This window comes from Alternaria triticimaculans (genome assembly GCF_023758025.1).
Source record: "Alternaria triticimaculans strain BMP 0046 chromosome Unknown scaffold_10, whole genome shotgun sequence".
Lineage (NCBI taxonomy): Eukaryota > Fungi > Ascomycota > Dothideomycetes > Pleosporales > Pleosporaceae > Alternaria > Alternaria triticimaculans.
In genome coordinates, this window is record NW_026055967.1 from 836058 (window position 1) to 849659 (window position 13602).

The window sequence follows — 13602 nt, forward strand, 5'->3', positions numbered from 1 at the left end:
TCTCGCTATCCTTGCTCATCCACAGGAAGTGCGGCTGCGCCATGATCCCAGATATCGTTCAAGTCATATTCCGGAAGCGCTCCGGTGTTGCAGTCACCGTTCTTTGACTTCACATGAACAATATACAACTCACTTCTCGTTTCGGCCTGCCCATATTGGAACAGAAAGTCGTTACCGCTCTCCTCCGCATTCCGCATGCGCCACTCATGGTCCTGCCCAGGTGGTCTTCACGCTCGAAACCGCCTTTGGGCTTCACAAAGTCAGCCTCGCTGATATTCACATTCCAGGACGTGGTAGCAGGCTCTGGCATGACGTACCTACAGACTATGGGCTTCTTTACATGTGGACTCAAAATCGAAGCTACCCAGATCGTGCTTTTGAGTCGGCGGCTAGGTACCGCTGAAGTAGATGAGATCTGCTTGGACCCTAATTGCGTCAGGCGTTGGCGAGCATTTCCGAAAACAACCTAATCTAGGTAGTGAGGCGGATAAGGCTGAGCGAAGAGGCCGCCCGCTGGCGGGTATATTCGTATATGCTGATGCTGAAACTGAATGTCTCTTCATCCCTGACCATCTGGGCATGACGTGACGGGGCGAAGATCACGGCCTGTAGGTACGCGCGTAGACCTAGATGTAAGCGCCGTAATCCTTCGCTACAAGACCTACGTCAGCTGGGAGGCACAGCATTACACATTTCTTTCCTCTTCGAGAAAATTGTATTTTCGTGCCACCATCTTACATCTTGGCTATCGAGACATGGAATAGGCCTGTTGGGCCATTCGCAAGAAACGACGTTTCGCGGCTGGTGTCCGAAAATGGATGCCTCGCCGTCTTACTATTCTTCCCCCGCGCGATTCACTTTGAAACAGCTATTACGAAGGATGGCTGATTTACATGCCTTGGCCCCTGACTCTCTGCCTGATCTCACATCTTTCATATACTTTCGTTTCAGTTTAGAGCGTTGCTGAACTCATTGCCACTTCGGCGGGGCGTTCCATAGCTGCAGGACGTAATCGCTGACAGGAACGCAGGGCAATCAACAAAGGGATACAAGCAAGGCACCGAAAGTCATGGAGAGCTATGGATGAAGAAACTTGCATTACGATATCTACGGCGATCTCCCCGCATAATCCATCGCTTGCGTCCACCGATTAGCATGAATGTGAGCTTCCACGCCCACACGTTCCAGCTCGGCGCGCAAGCTCTCGCATCGGGCTTTCAAAGCTTCGTCGGCAGACCAATGGCAAGACATACGTATCTCTTTGAGGCAAGGTAACTGCTCGTCCTTTTTCTCAGCAAAGCCGTGAAACATGGTTTCCAGGGTTTGCTTGTGCTGTTGCGGTCTCCCCTCAAATACTTGAACCCCGTCGATTGTCTCTGACAAGGCCGTGGAGTTGGTGTCATCGTCACGGCTTTTCCACTCTTCTGATGTTAGGAACAGCCGAGTGACCGAAGCGGGGACTAGGCCACACATCAGAAGATTGACATGGGACTGATCTGCAGGATCCGTTCCGAGGTGGGCGGCGGATCTAATGACGCATGTCGCAAGGTCAAGAGGGATCTCTAGCTTGTGCAGACGCGGGAAGTCGCGCATCGTCGCTGTTCCAAGCGCGATCTTGCCGCTGAATTCGCGCTTTGTGATGGACAGCTCTTCGAGATGGCTGCCAGCCTCCTTGCCGATAGTCGTAACGAGGTCGCAAATATCCCAAACTCGACTGAGTTGCTTGTCAGAGTGAGAGTAAACGAGCGTTTTCAGGCGCGGCGTGTAGCGCAGGAAGTGTTGCATAGTGGGGCCATCGAGGTTGCAGCCGCGCAGATAGGCTATTTCCAGTGTCCCGCCCACAGGGGGCGGGACTGGTTGACGTGGAGAAGAGGGCTCGCGAGCTTCAATGTCAGATATGGAGGTGGGACCGTGGAACGTGTGGATGCGTGGGAGGGCCAGGAGCGGAGTGATCTTGTTCAGGACAAGACCTTGCCGCATTGCATACGAGAACCCAGTCTTCAGGGTGGTGACTAGAGCGAGACTGGCATTGGTCGAAGTGGCGTTGGGTTGACGCGCGTGGTGGACGATGGCCTCAAAAAGCTTATCGGTTTCCTTGTCGGGAGTCCAGCGAAATGGAAGAATCACGGTCTTGACGTTGGGCAGCAGTGTTAGAAGAAACGACGAGGCAGCCTGAGTATATTGGTTGTCTTCCAGACCTCGTTCATACTTTTCGAAGTAGTCCTGCCACTCGTTGCCTGACAAGTACTTGGAACTGGCAAATAAGTCGCGAACGGTCTCAGGACGATAGCCATCCCTTTCCATGATCCAGAGGCGTCCGCCAACAGGTAGCCGAAGGTCCGCCTTGAAATCTGCATGCTCGATGTAGCGCGCAACAACTGGCTCTTCAGCGATTCGGGCTATGAGTTCGAACGGCGTCCTGATGGTGAGGGAAGGGTATTTGTCCTTGAGAAGATAATCGAAGTTGCGAAAGTGCGAGCGGAGTTCGTTGTGGTGCTTGAGCAAGGGCTTGCAAAGCGTGTGGAACTTGCGGCAGGACAGACATAGGCTCTCGAAACCCTCTGGAATCGTATGGTCGACGATGAGCGCGAGGAGTTCGTCGGCTAACTCCAGTAAAGCCATAGCGACGTTGTAGACGACTTCGTGAGAGCAAGAATCCTGAAAACAATGGTACATGCAACGTCTAGTTACGAGGAGAATGCGATTTTGACTCAGCTTGGGGTCTGAATTTGGTCCGGGCTGGCCATTGAAGGTGTACTCTTGAGGGACGCGGTATGATTACAATAGCCTTGGGGTAAGTCTAGTTAGGCGCACAGTATCAAGCGAGAGATTTGGGGTCCGCGATATGTATAGCAGACGTTGTCTCGGGCTGACGTCATGCCCCTGGGACAGACCCTGCTGAAGCCTTTAGCGACCAAGGAAGGGAGGCCATTGGACGGCCCTGCCCAGGCTTACTACCTCGCCAAGCCGGCCTCGCCCTATGCTTCAGGTTTATTCTGAACCGACTCCTACTCCTCCCCAAACCAACTCAACAGACAAGAAAAAGCGCCTTTGACTCAGACGGGGCGTTCACAATCCTGCTTTGCGACTTACAGTGATTCAGATTGGGGCCTTGTCTCTCCCTCAACCGATTCCTCTTCTCCACCATCGCTTCATCTTCGCCCCCGAAATACACAGCTTTCCACTGTCTTCGTCATGTCTCCTTCGTATTCGTATTTTGATCATCAGCTTCTTCTAAGCAAAAGCCTCCATTGCAACAAGATGGGGCGGCCGTCTGCCCGCACCATGCGAGCCATGAGGAAGTCATTCTCGGAGATGCTATTTCCAGCATTCAATCTCAGCATGAGGGGGCTCAATGCGATCGTCAGAATTGGTACTTATCTCCATTTCAGGGCTATAAAGAGGACATGTTTTGGCTCTCTTTTCAACACAAGTCATCACAGCCAGTTTCTCACTGCTTCATCATCACCTCTATTATCGTTAACTCCTACTTCCTTTATCCGTTATCAATTTCCCTACTCTTCGCCATGCGCGCCAAGCGAGCCTCTGCGATGCGGTTCCTACTATGTTCCTCAGTTGTCCTTACAGCGTCTGCAGCTGTGATCCGTACGCCTCTGCAACGGCGCCTAGAGGAATGCCAGCTAGACATCCAAGATGGAATGGCCGACGATCCCGACAGAGTCAATACGGACGGGACGGCCGGGATTGGTGCCGAGTTTGAGAGTCCGGACTTCCGCCTTACAAAGTCGGGATGTAGCGCAGACGATACAAACGCCGCAAAGAGAAAGGTCATTGCCGAACGAACAGGCACGAACTGGGAGCTCACTGCAGACTCTGTCAACGAACCTGGAGCACTCCAGGCTGAGTACATCATTGATGGTGTCAAGGTCAAAGTAGGCAGCACAGATGATGCGACCAACGGCGCGAAGGTCGCGGCAGCTATGGCCCAGGATCTCGTAGGTGCCACCCAGCAGACCCGTGATGAATCTTGCTGACCCCTTCAGATTGACTGGTACCCATGGAACGGAAAACTGGACGCAGATTCACGAAAGGTCAACGTAGCCGAAAACAAATGCAATAAGTGGACGATCATCACCCGCCAAGATAGGAAACCAGAGAAGATATCTTACCAGCCCCAAATCACCACGCCGATGCCATTAGAGGCACTGTACAGCCTGATGAAGGAACAATTCGATGAGAGCGATCCAAATATCCTCAATGGGCTCGATCGTTTTCAAAACAAGAAGCTTGATTTCGTAACGAAGAATCACTTCCAGTCCAGCCCAGGCGGCATCGGTCCGGAAGCGGCCACGGATGACGTGCTGGCCTTTTGCACCCTGGTCTTATCGTACGCCAAAAACGCAAAGGATCCTCTCCAACCGGGTTCAAGTCCCAAGATCTTCACATCGTTCACGCCTCGAACGAATTTTAACGTGATGCTGTCGCATGTCAGCTCCAAGTTGGCATCAAAGGGGGACAAACTTTGGGATTTGTTCAACATCCTTGCGTGCTACCAGAGTGGCGGAACCGAGTAAGTTATGGCTTGACCTATAGATGGTTTGACCAGTCTAACCAAACGTAGAATTGATACAGACGTATGTGGAGGTACCCCCGAAAGTCCCGAGCCTACCGACAACAAATTTGGCGACTACACTTTCGCTCAAGGCGATACCAAATGCAACATCCGTGACTGGATCCATGGTCTAGACCCAGAATCGGATGAAAACGACAAGCTCACCGAGTTCGACAAGGAAATCGACGGGTCTATTGGAAGACTAGGCAAAACTCAAGAAAAGATGTTCAATTCTGAGCGCTCTGTGCCTCTCTTCGAATTCCGCGATCTCAATACCCTCCAGACTGAAGGAATGGAGAAATTCATGGGCGATGTAGACCAAGCCATCCAAGACCTCCACAATAAGTTTCGAGAATCACCTACAAAGAAGGCCAGGCGTGGCGTCTGCGATGATTTCGAGCCAGAGCCGGAACAAGAGCCAGAGCCGACTGGCCCAACCAAGCAGCTCGCAGTGCTCGGTGCCTATGTTCCAGGCGCCCCCACGATGGACTGGCTCTTCCTCGAAGCCGACTATGAGCAGGGTGTCGAGTGCCGCGAAGACTTCCTCCGGCCCTTTGAGACTGTACCGTGGGATGAGTCTGGCACAACGTACCCTGGCGGCACCAAAGAGCTCGATCTCGAGATTGACGGAGAGGTGTGCGAGTACCGCAACGACGGCGACGACCCGGGAGCGCTCTGGTGTGGCGAGAGGGTCATTGGCTGCGTGAACGATCCGGCCGACAAGGATCCCAACGATGTGAATGCGGAGAAGGGCGAGTACCAGTGTGGCGATTACACGCGACAGCCTGTGTTTGTCTGCCCTTGGTAGTTGCGCAGTACATGACTTTGGTTCCGCATCTCTAGAATGTTCCGCACACGCGATATTGGGAGGCGTTCTTGGGTCTTTTGTATGGTAGTTCTGTCGCTCACTTTGTGTTTGTGTGTTGGTGTTAGTGTTTCGGTGGCTCAGGTCGTGCGAGATCGGGGTTTGTGCTCGACGCTAGATTCCGGCGGCAGAAGATGGATCTCAACACCATCATGTCGGCACCACCTCACCTATCTTGTAGAATTATGTAGAACAAAGCTTTTCCTTACTGCATCCTCTTTCCCCGTTCTTGCGTTCATGCGCTTTCTACATGACCATGCAGTGAGCTTCCAATCTTGGAAGGCTGAAAACGCCACCACGCGCGATTGCTGCACAGCCCCGCATTGCCTCAGCTGCCATAGACCATAACAAGATCTCGTCTGCCTAGAATGCATCCTTGCTTCAACACGGAACTCATCTCGATAACGACGCACTCGAAACTTCAACAGCCAAAGACAATGCGCGATGTGCGAACGGGATGCGACAATCATCGGAGAGCCTCACGAGGCATGCCTTGAGCCGCCAACGGAGTCCGCAACATACAAGCACCAGCCACTTAGTCGTTCCTTAGACGAGATACGCCTGCTCAAGCTTCGCAAAGAGGAACACGGCCCCGTACACTGCGACGTCGAAGTATTTCCGCTCGAGCAGGCCCCGGAATACATCGCACTATCCTACCGATGGGGCCCACCGTCACCTCTTCACGATATCTTCATCGGTGAACAAACGCTCAAGATCCGAGACATCCTCAATTCGTGTTTACTGGAGCTGCGAGAAGACGTGGACACATGGCTATGGATCGATCAAATCTGCATTGCGCAGGCGGATACAACGGAGCGAAACCACCAGGTCGGAATGATGTCGCGTATCTACAGCACCGGTGCCTCTGTCATGATCTGGCTAGGTGACGTGCCCTTAACGCCGCCTGGGGAAGTTGATCGCTTCAACGACCAGGATCTCGATGCTACGTCGATCACAGTGTTATTGAATAACATTTACTTCACAAGACTGTGGATAGTACAAGAGATACTGCTTGCGAAGACTGTCAACATTCATCTCAACGGGAATCGCTGCATTGAATGGAGCAGCATGTACCATCCATACATAACCGCATACCCAAGTTTGGAAATCCCTACCGCATCCACGTATCTCCTCAATAGCACAATGTATGCCCAGAAGGAAAGAATAACACTGACGTGGACGCAATGCATTGATGGCTTCTCCGCAAACGCTTGTGAGGACCTTCGAGACAAGGTGTATGGTATGATAGGCGTTGTGAGGGAACAAAACAGGCTCGCAGTGGACTATCAAAAGAGTGTGCTTAAGGTATATACGGACGTGCTTGGAGTCATGTAGGACCCTACAGTCCCGGATAGCTCAGAGTTCATAGCAGGCCAACGCCGCAAGCTCTTATGTTAACAATACTTCTCTTTTTAAGAGAACCTAATTATATAGATATATATAAATTTTAAAAGTTATAAGTTACTTATTATAATAAGTTATTAAGTATACTATAAGATAAAAGTAATAGTTCTAGAGTATAACTTTATATATATAGTAACTATATAAGTTAAAAGTAGAGTATATAAAGTAACTACTTTAGTATTATTATTACTTATATAATATATATATACTATAGTACTTTCTTCTACTTTTATTACTTTTAAAATTTTAATCTAACTATATATTTTTATTAATATTAAATACTACTAGCTTTTACTTACTAATATAGTAAGAGTAACTTACTACTAAGTAGCTATATAAGCTAAGTATTATTAATAAATACTTATAAATATAAATATAAACTTATATACTTAATAAAGTATTAAATTATATAAGTTTTATTTTAAGCGCTTACTTAGTATATAATATAATATAATTTATAATAAGTATACGCTAATAGCGTATAAGTCTATACTAAGTAAGTAAATACTTTTTTTACGCTAAAATAGCTATAGTAGATATACTACTTATTTATTTAAGTTAGCTAAGTTACTAGCTTTCTTTAGTAAAGACTATCTTTCTTATTTAAAGTAATATTAGTAGTAATATAAAATAGTAGAAGTATACTAATGTACTTTTTACTTTTTATAATATATAAGTTAAAATATAAGTTAGTATTTAAGCTATCTTTTTAAATAGTAAAAATAAGTATAGAATCTTATACTAAAGTAAATAAAATATATTATAGAATATATAATTATATAAGTAATAATAGCTATAGGTAAGACATAAGAGTCTAACGCTGCATGTTAGGTTTCTAGATAGGTATAGAATTATTAGTAATTAAAAGCTTTAAGCTTAAGCGTAAGCGTCTATCTCGCTTCTAAATTAGGAAGTTTAGCGAATTAGAAGTGGAGGAAGCCTAGCGTACAACCACGCAACAGAATAAAGCTTACAAAATTGGATATTCCCGCTTCCCGGACAAGAAAGCATACACAGATTACTCAGCCTATTTAGAGACAAACATTAATAGAGTATAGTAGCGGAAGCTTTAATGATGATACTATTCACCGTGCCATTGCACATGGCCACAGTTCGGCTCGAGCAGTTGACCCAGCTTTGCTCTGCTGCCCGATAGCAGCGACAAGTCAGCATTTACACACGAGCATCTTCAAGACGGTAACCCGAGAAGGTCTCGGCACATGGACCTAACTCAGCTTGCTGTCAGTGAAGCCTGGAAGAGCTTTTGTGCATGTTGGCAGAAATCTCGGAGCGGTCAGTACAGCATCACAAATGACCATGCTCTCACCGAAGGACAGTCGAGTTCGCGATTCATGACCAACTGAGCAGTGATAGAAAAGGTAAAAAGCAAGCTTCTTCCTCAAGCAACTGGCAAGCCAGAAGTCTCAATGAAAAAGTGGTCGCGTCAGCCAGAGATAGTGCGATACTGGCGACACTGTGGTCCGGAGTATGAGCAAGCCCAGGGACCCAAGACCTGAGTACAAAAATAAGAATAATCTTGAAGTCACCGTAGTGACCTTGGAGGAGTTAGCGCGATGCCAAAAAGGGTAATAGGCGAGGGAAGGCTTACGTTTCAGAGATTAAACTGAAAAGAACAGATACTACACTTGATCTGAAGGGGTGAGTCAGCAGGTGTCTCCAAGGTGTTTGTAGAAGGGGACGTACCTAAGCCAAAAGGCAAAGAGAGCTAAGGAGCGAAGGAGGGGACGGGCTGCGCGAGGTTGATATGGGCGTTGTGGGCTTGGCGCGCTAACGGTCACATGATCGCGTGCTAGCGCTGCAAGCTGCGCTTTGGCCCTGTGAAGGTGGGTGACCATGGACCCTGCACCGACGTTCTGCCGGCCAGGCATAGCGGCAATGACGACCATTCGAAAACCCCATCGTCAGATCCGCTGTCTTGACAGCTTACAGATTCGTTTTGATCTCAGTCGATGTCTCCCATCAATGCGTCCGAGCTGTTCACGCCGCTCCAAGGGTTAGAAACACCCTCGCATTCCAACGAGAACTCGGGGACCGGCAACGATCGTCCAGCTGGTATCCTCGAACACCAGGTCGGCTGCTGCGTGTCACCGTTGCAAGGTCGTACCACCGCTCCTGATTAGTATACGTCTCTGCTTATATGCATCATGCGGGAAGCTGAACGTGTCAACGACCAAGCATTTTGCGCGCAAAGCCCCATGGCTGAGAGTTTGCGCAACTTTGCGCGTTCAAGGTAGGTGCTTGGACGTCTCGGCACATTGCTGGAAGTGATGCTCGCTTGATCAATACAATTGTAGCGTCCTCGTCGACTTTAGGGCCTAAGATATCCGCGACTCCGACATATTCTCATCATGGAAACCTTATGTGATACATTCGACTTCCCGCGCAGCTCTACCGATGCGATAGCCCCTCCAGTTCCTGATTATTCGAAGACCAGACCCTCAACCTCGACCCTCTTCCGTTCTGGAGGTACACACTGGCGATGCGCGCACTGCGTAGAGAGCGTACTTTACTCGCTTGCTAACGGGCATGTCGAACATGTGCGCATGTGGAGATGTTGTCAATGCGGCTTCGCTGAGAACCGTGTCTCACTATGGGCTGCATGCTCCATGTGCGACGCTACCAGTTTTCTTGACAATTACGCTTGTCACTATCCTTCCGCGTTGGAAATTACGACCGACGGCGCAATACATGATAGCATAACCTACGAGGGTTCAGAAATGGCTCGTGTGAAAGTGCCGACCATGGGGGATTCTCTAGGACTACGGGCAGCGGATGATTTGGTCTCTGCGGTTCAGCAGAACTTATCGTCATTTGCATCATTCTATGATGGCTTCAAAGAGGTGGAAGCTGTGGAGGTGTTTGACAGTCACGATGACACGAGAACGCTGATGTCGATCGATGGTGAGAGAGTGCCAGGCCTCGGGGTTGATAGGGCGGACCTGGCTCATGGATGTCACAACAACTTGCCGGCAACATATGGTATTGACGAGCCTTTCATCGCACATTCTCGCAACGATGCCGGCATTAAAACGACCAGTTCATGCGGCGCGTCGTCATCAATAACCTCGGCCCTAACGAAGACGAGTTTAACGTCATCCACACTCACCAACGTGACACGACAAGACCTCGACAGCGGCTACGGCTCTCAAAGTAAGACATCTAACGTAGACAAAGCACCACGCAAACGCGCAAACGAAGCCGACCGCCAGATATCGCCCAAATCAGACACTGTTACCAACGATCGGAACTCACCGTCCCGCAAGAAGCCCCGACGCCGCCGTTGCGATACCACCAACCCCGGCCTCGCATGCCCTTTCTACGTACGCAACCCACAACGCTGTGAAAACGACTCTTGCGTCGGGCCAGGCTTCCTCGGTATCCACAGACTCAAACAACATCTGGAACGTGTGCACCTATACTATACATGTGAACGATGCGGGGCTACATTTCAGGGAAACGCAACAGGGAAACAAGACCTAGCCATGCATGAGCGCAATATCCAGCCATACCAGCTTCCGGGAAAGCCAAGCCCAGAGATCTCGACTCTAAGCCATGCGACACTCGAAGCGATGCGATCCAAGAAAGGTGCAGCGGGGAAGTCAGAAGAGGAGCGATGCCGTGAGATCTACCGGCTTATATTCGTAGACGCTGATGGGAAGGAGCTGAGAAGAGCTTGTGAGTTTTATGTCTCCCTATTATTGTATTGGCCTACTAACTGTGACTGGACGTCGGCACGCAAAGCGCAGTACCGGAATATCCAGATCGCGATGATAGGTTATCGCAATGCGAAGTTGCACAACACCTCTCGACAACTGCTTCGCGTGTTACCCGAACGATTGGACGCATCCATCAAGAGCCGCTTGCACGATGACAGGCTAGCCGCTATATGGCGTGAATTTGCGGATGACCAATTACACGACTTGATAGAAACCATTCTTGCCGACTTGTCTTCCCCAGGCCACACGATAGATCGAGATAAAGCGTGTGACAAGACTGACGATCTGTCTTGGTTTGATTTGGTGGACTACAATGTACTGTAACAAGCATCACACTTGGCCCGCCACGATTTCGTAACTCGACCCTGCCAACTTTCCGAATTTCCTCTCCCAAATCCCTTTGGCGAAGGCGTAAAGTCTATCAAGCCTACACTGCATCATCCACCGACAGCCAGTTTTCTCGAGGTTGAAACTCAGTGGCGTATTGGCGTCGCACCCGTGATCAAAGACATCATTGTAAAGGTCTTTACCCTCCCTGCTGAACGCAAGACGTAGCCTCTGCTGGAAGGCTGCAGCATAAAGAATTTTGTAGTCCTCACTGTGGTGGCAATGTGTCCCCAAAAGCCTCCTAAGTTCCACTTCGTATAGCTCCTTCTCATACGCAATAGCCTTTTCCCACGCATCTGGGTCCGATGTAGTAGTCCTGGTGATGACACCATGCTTAGCTTTGACCAAATTCGCGCATATGCCTTCCTCCGCAATCTCGTAAAAAGATGGACCTGGATCCTGGTGCCGCCGTACATATCTCTCCTCCATGAACAGCGCATTCATCAACGCTTTCCAGTCGCATGTGACTCGGCAGCTGAAACGCCCGTCTTGCTCTTGTGCAGGGAACTTAAGGTCGAAAGCACGCGTTTCCGCACCACCGACGAAAGTATACCGTCCATCCGGCGCATCAAACCAGATGGCCTGTACAAGCTCTTCAAAGCCATAGCCAGCTGTCCACATAGCTACGTCACCGTACGCTTTGATCCATGTGGCATCGTGCTCCAACTTCCCACATGAGGCTGTATCTTGCCACAGGGTAGACCGTTCCTCCGGACGCGGCTGGCCTGGGCGCAGAAGGAGAGAAAGCGTTGAAGATTGTGGGTCAATGGAATGTTCGTCTGTGGTAGCGATGAGGTTTTTCTCTATCCGACCAAATTGAACGTGGGTCCACTCGATGTGAAGGATGGGAAGAAAGGTCGCTTGGAATGTGCGCTCGGCCTCTTTTCTCCAGGCTTGCGATACTTGACGGCATGTAACCCAGAGCACGAATGGGTCGTCGACGCTTTGGAGGACTTGGATGAACAACTCGTCCGGAAGGTGGGGTAGGCAGGTACTGGCCATCTTTCACTCGATTGCAATACAACGACAATGCCGTTGAGAAGTTAACATCGGATTCTGGGCCTGGAGATCGTGTAAGATACAACGCGCGATACTTGTAGATGGAGACTGCTGCCTATCAAGCGAAATGCAACCTTGGAAGGATGCGCTTCTTGCCGCGTTTCGGTCTGTAGCGTCACGCATTATCAGCGCTAAATGAGAATGTAATCAGGCTTCTACAAAGCTTCGTAAATAGGCGGAAGATATTGCGGAGCTTTAACGCCAAAGCAGACGGCCGTGATAGCCGGAAGCTAGCGGGGAGATACCGTAGCGTGCCCCGCACCCATAATGATTCTTTATCAGGAAACGGTAAAAACCTAAGAGAGCACTTACGTCACACTGCTAAGATCCCACATGCTGTCTTACACAAGTTCTCCTCCATCACGCCGAGTGTTCATACCACTGTACTACCGTGAGAACTTGTTGAATTCTTTCGTCTTAGCCGTTACCTGATATTTCTGATCTCCTACTCACCTAAACTTCCAAAAATGGGTTTAATGTACCCTGTAGTTTGCGCCGCTCGGCTACCCGAAGAGGTCAGTGGGGTGTATCCTCTCCCTAGCTTCGCCTCAGCACTGACTCCAAGCGAGGGATGCAGACTATAGATCTTTTCATCAAGGAAACTCGCGACGAGGAGGAAATGTGGAACATTGTTTTTGTGGACAGCATTGACGACTATTACGACGAGACATCAGGGGTACCAGGAGAAGACGGAAGCGACCCAAACTCCCCATTTATTGGAAAGACGCCCCAGGAATGTCACCAACTGCTCTTGAAGCTTCGCGAGGATACAGAGTCGGAAGTTTTCACGGACCTTTTTGCCATCATGGACGAGAGATCAACAGAAGACAACACTGTACTGCTCGTGTGCGCAGAGAGGGACTTGGGCGGGGAGAACGAAGTCTTGAACCTGGCGACTGTTCGTGCTACCTTCAAGGCTGTACCTACCGCGCTGATGCTATATGAAACGGGGCACAGCAGTGTAGGGGAGGATGCGGAGCGTGCTGCACGTGAAAAAGACAATGTTTATCGTGGAAGGTAGTCTACTCACGTATGATGTGGACTAAATGGCATCGATCGTTTTGCAAGACCGGAAGAGCTATCTTCTAGCGCCCACAGGGGATAGCGATGGAGTGTATCAAGGCCGCAGTGCGTTTCGTCGTGAGGAGCGACGCGGACCGCAACGTTGTCGCTCTGGAGTTCGCAGACCGCACAGAAGCCGCGTTAAGTAGCTTTTGTTGTTGTGTTGGAGGCGGGCATTGAACATACGAATACGGTAACGTTCGATTGTGGTGCGATTTGCAACGGTACCGAAACCGAAATTTAGACCGCGTTTAGGAGGAGGTGTTGATTAGGTATAGGAGGATGCGCACCAGACAGAGATGACTGACAAACCTCGTCGCGCTAAGTCACATGTCTTCGCGTTTAGCGTGAAACCTCAAATTAGCGTGTAAGCTTCCCCGCGTCTTCTTACTGACACCTCAGCATTCAAGTCCTGATTCAATACTGAGGCCAAAGCAGATCTTGGCGCCATCATCGAAACGACAATACGTTGATCCTGCGTTTCTTCCAACTTGCCAGGCAACTTTCCCTCACCC

At 49.7% G+C, this 13602-nt stretch overlaps 3 protein-coding genes across 3 annotated transcripts; 2 read left to right on the top strand and 1 right to left on the bottom strand.

Moving 5' to 3' along the window:
* Positions 1–1107: 1107 nt before the first annotated feature.
* Positions 1108–2622, bottom strand: J4E78_007139 (uncharacterized protein; the record flags this gene model as incomplete). Its single annotated transcript, XM_049367747.1, has 1 exon — positions 1108–2622. One exon carries the CDS (start codon positions 2620–2622, stop codon positions 1108–1110), a length of 1515 nt encoding a protein of 504 aa, XP_049220717.1.
* A 905-nt stretch (positions 2623–3527) lies between these two features.
* J4E78_007140 (uncharacterized protein) lies at positions 3528–5381 on the top strand (the record flags this gene model as incomplete). The annotated part of the gene is made up of 3 exons (XM_049367748.1): positions 3528–3956; positions 4005–4531; positions 4583–5381. The coding sequence occupies 3 exons, from the start codon at positions 3528–3530 to the stop codon at positions 5379–5381; spliced, it is 1755 nt and encodes a 584-aa protein (XP_049220718.1).
* A 313-nt stretch (positions 5382–5694) lies between these two features.
* Positions 5695–6773, top strand: J4E78_007141 (uncharacterized protein; the record flags this gene model as incomplete). Its single annotated transcript, XM_049367749.1, has 2 exons — positions 5695–5699; positions 5867–6773. 2 exons carry the CDS (start codon positions 5695–5697, stop codon positions 6771–6773), a joined length of 912 nt encoding a protein of 303 aa, XP_049220719.1.
* Positions 6774–13602: the final 6829 nt, after the last annotated feature.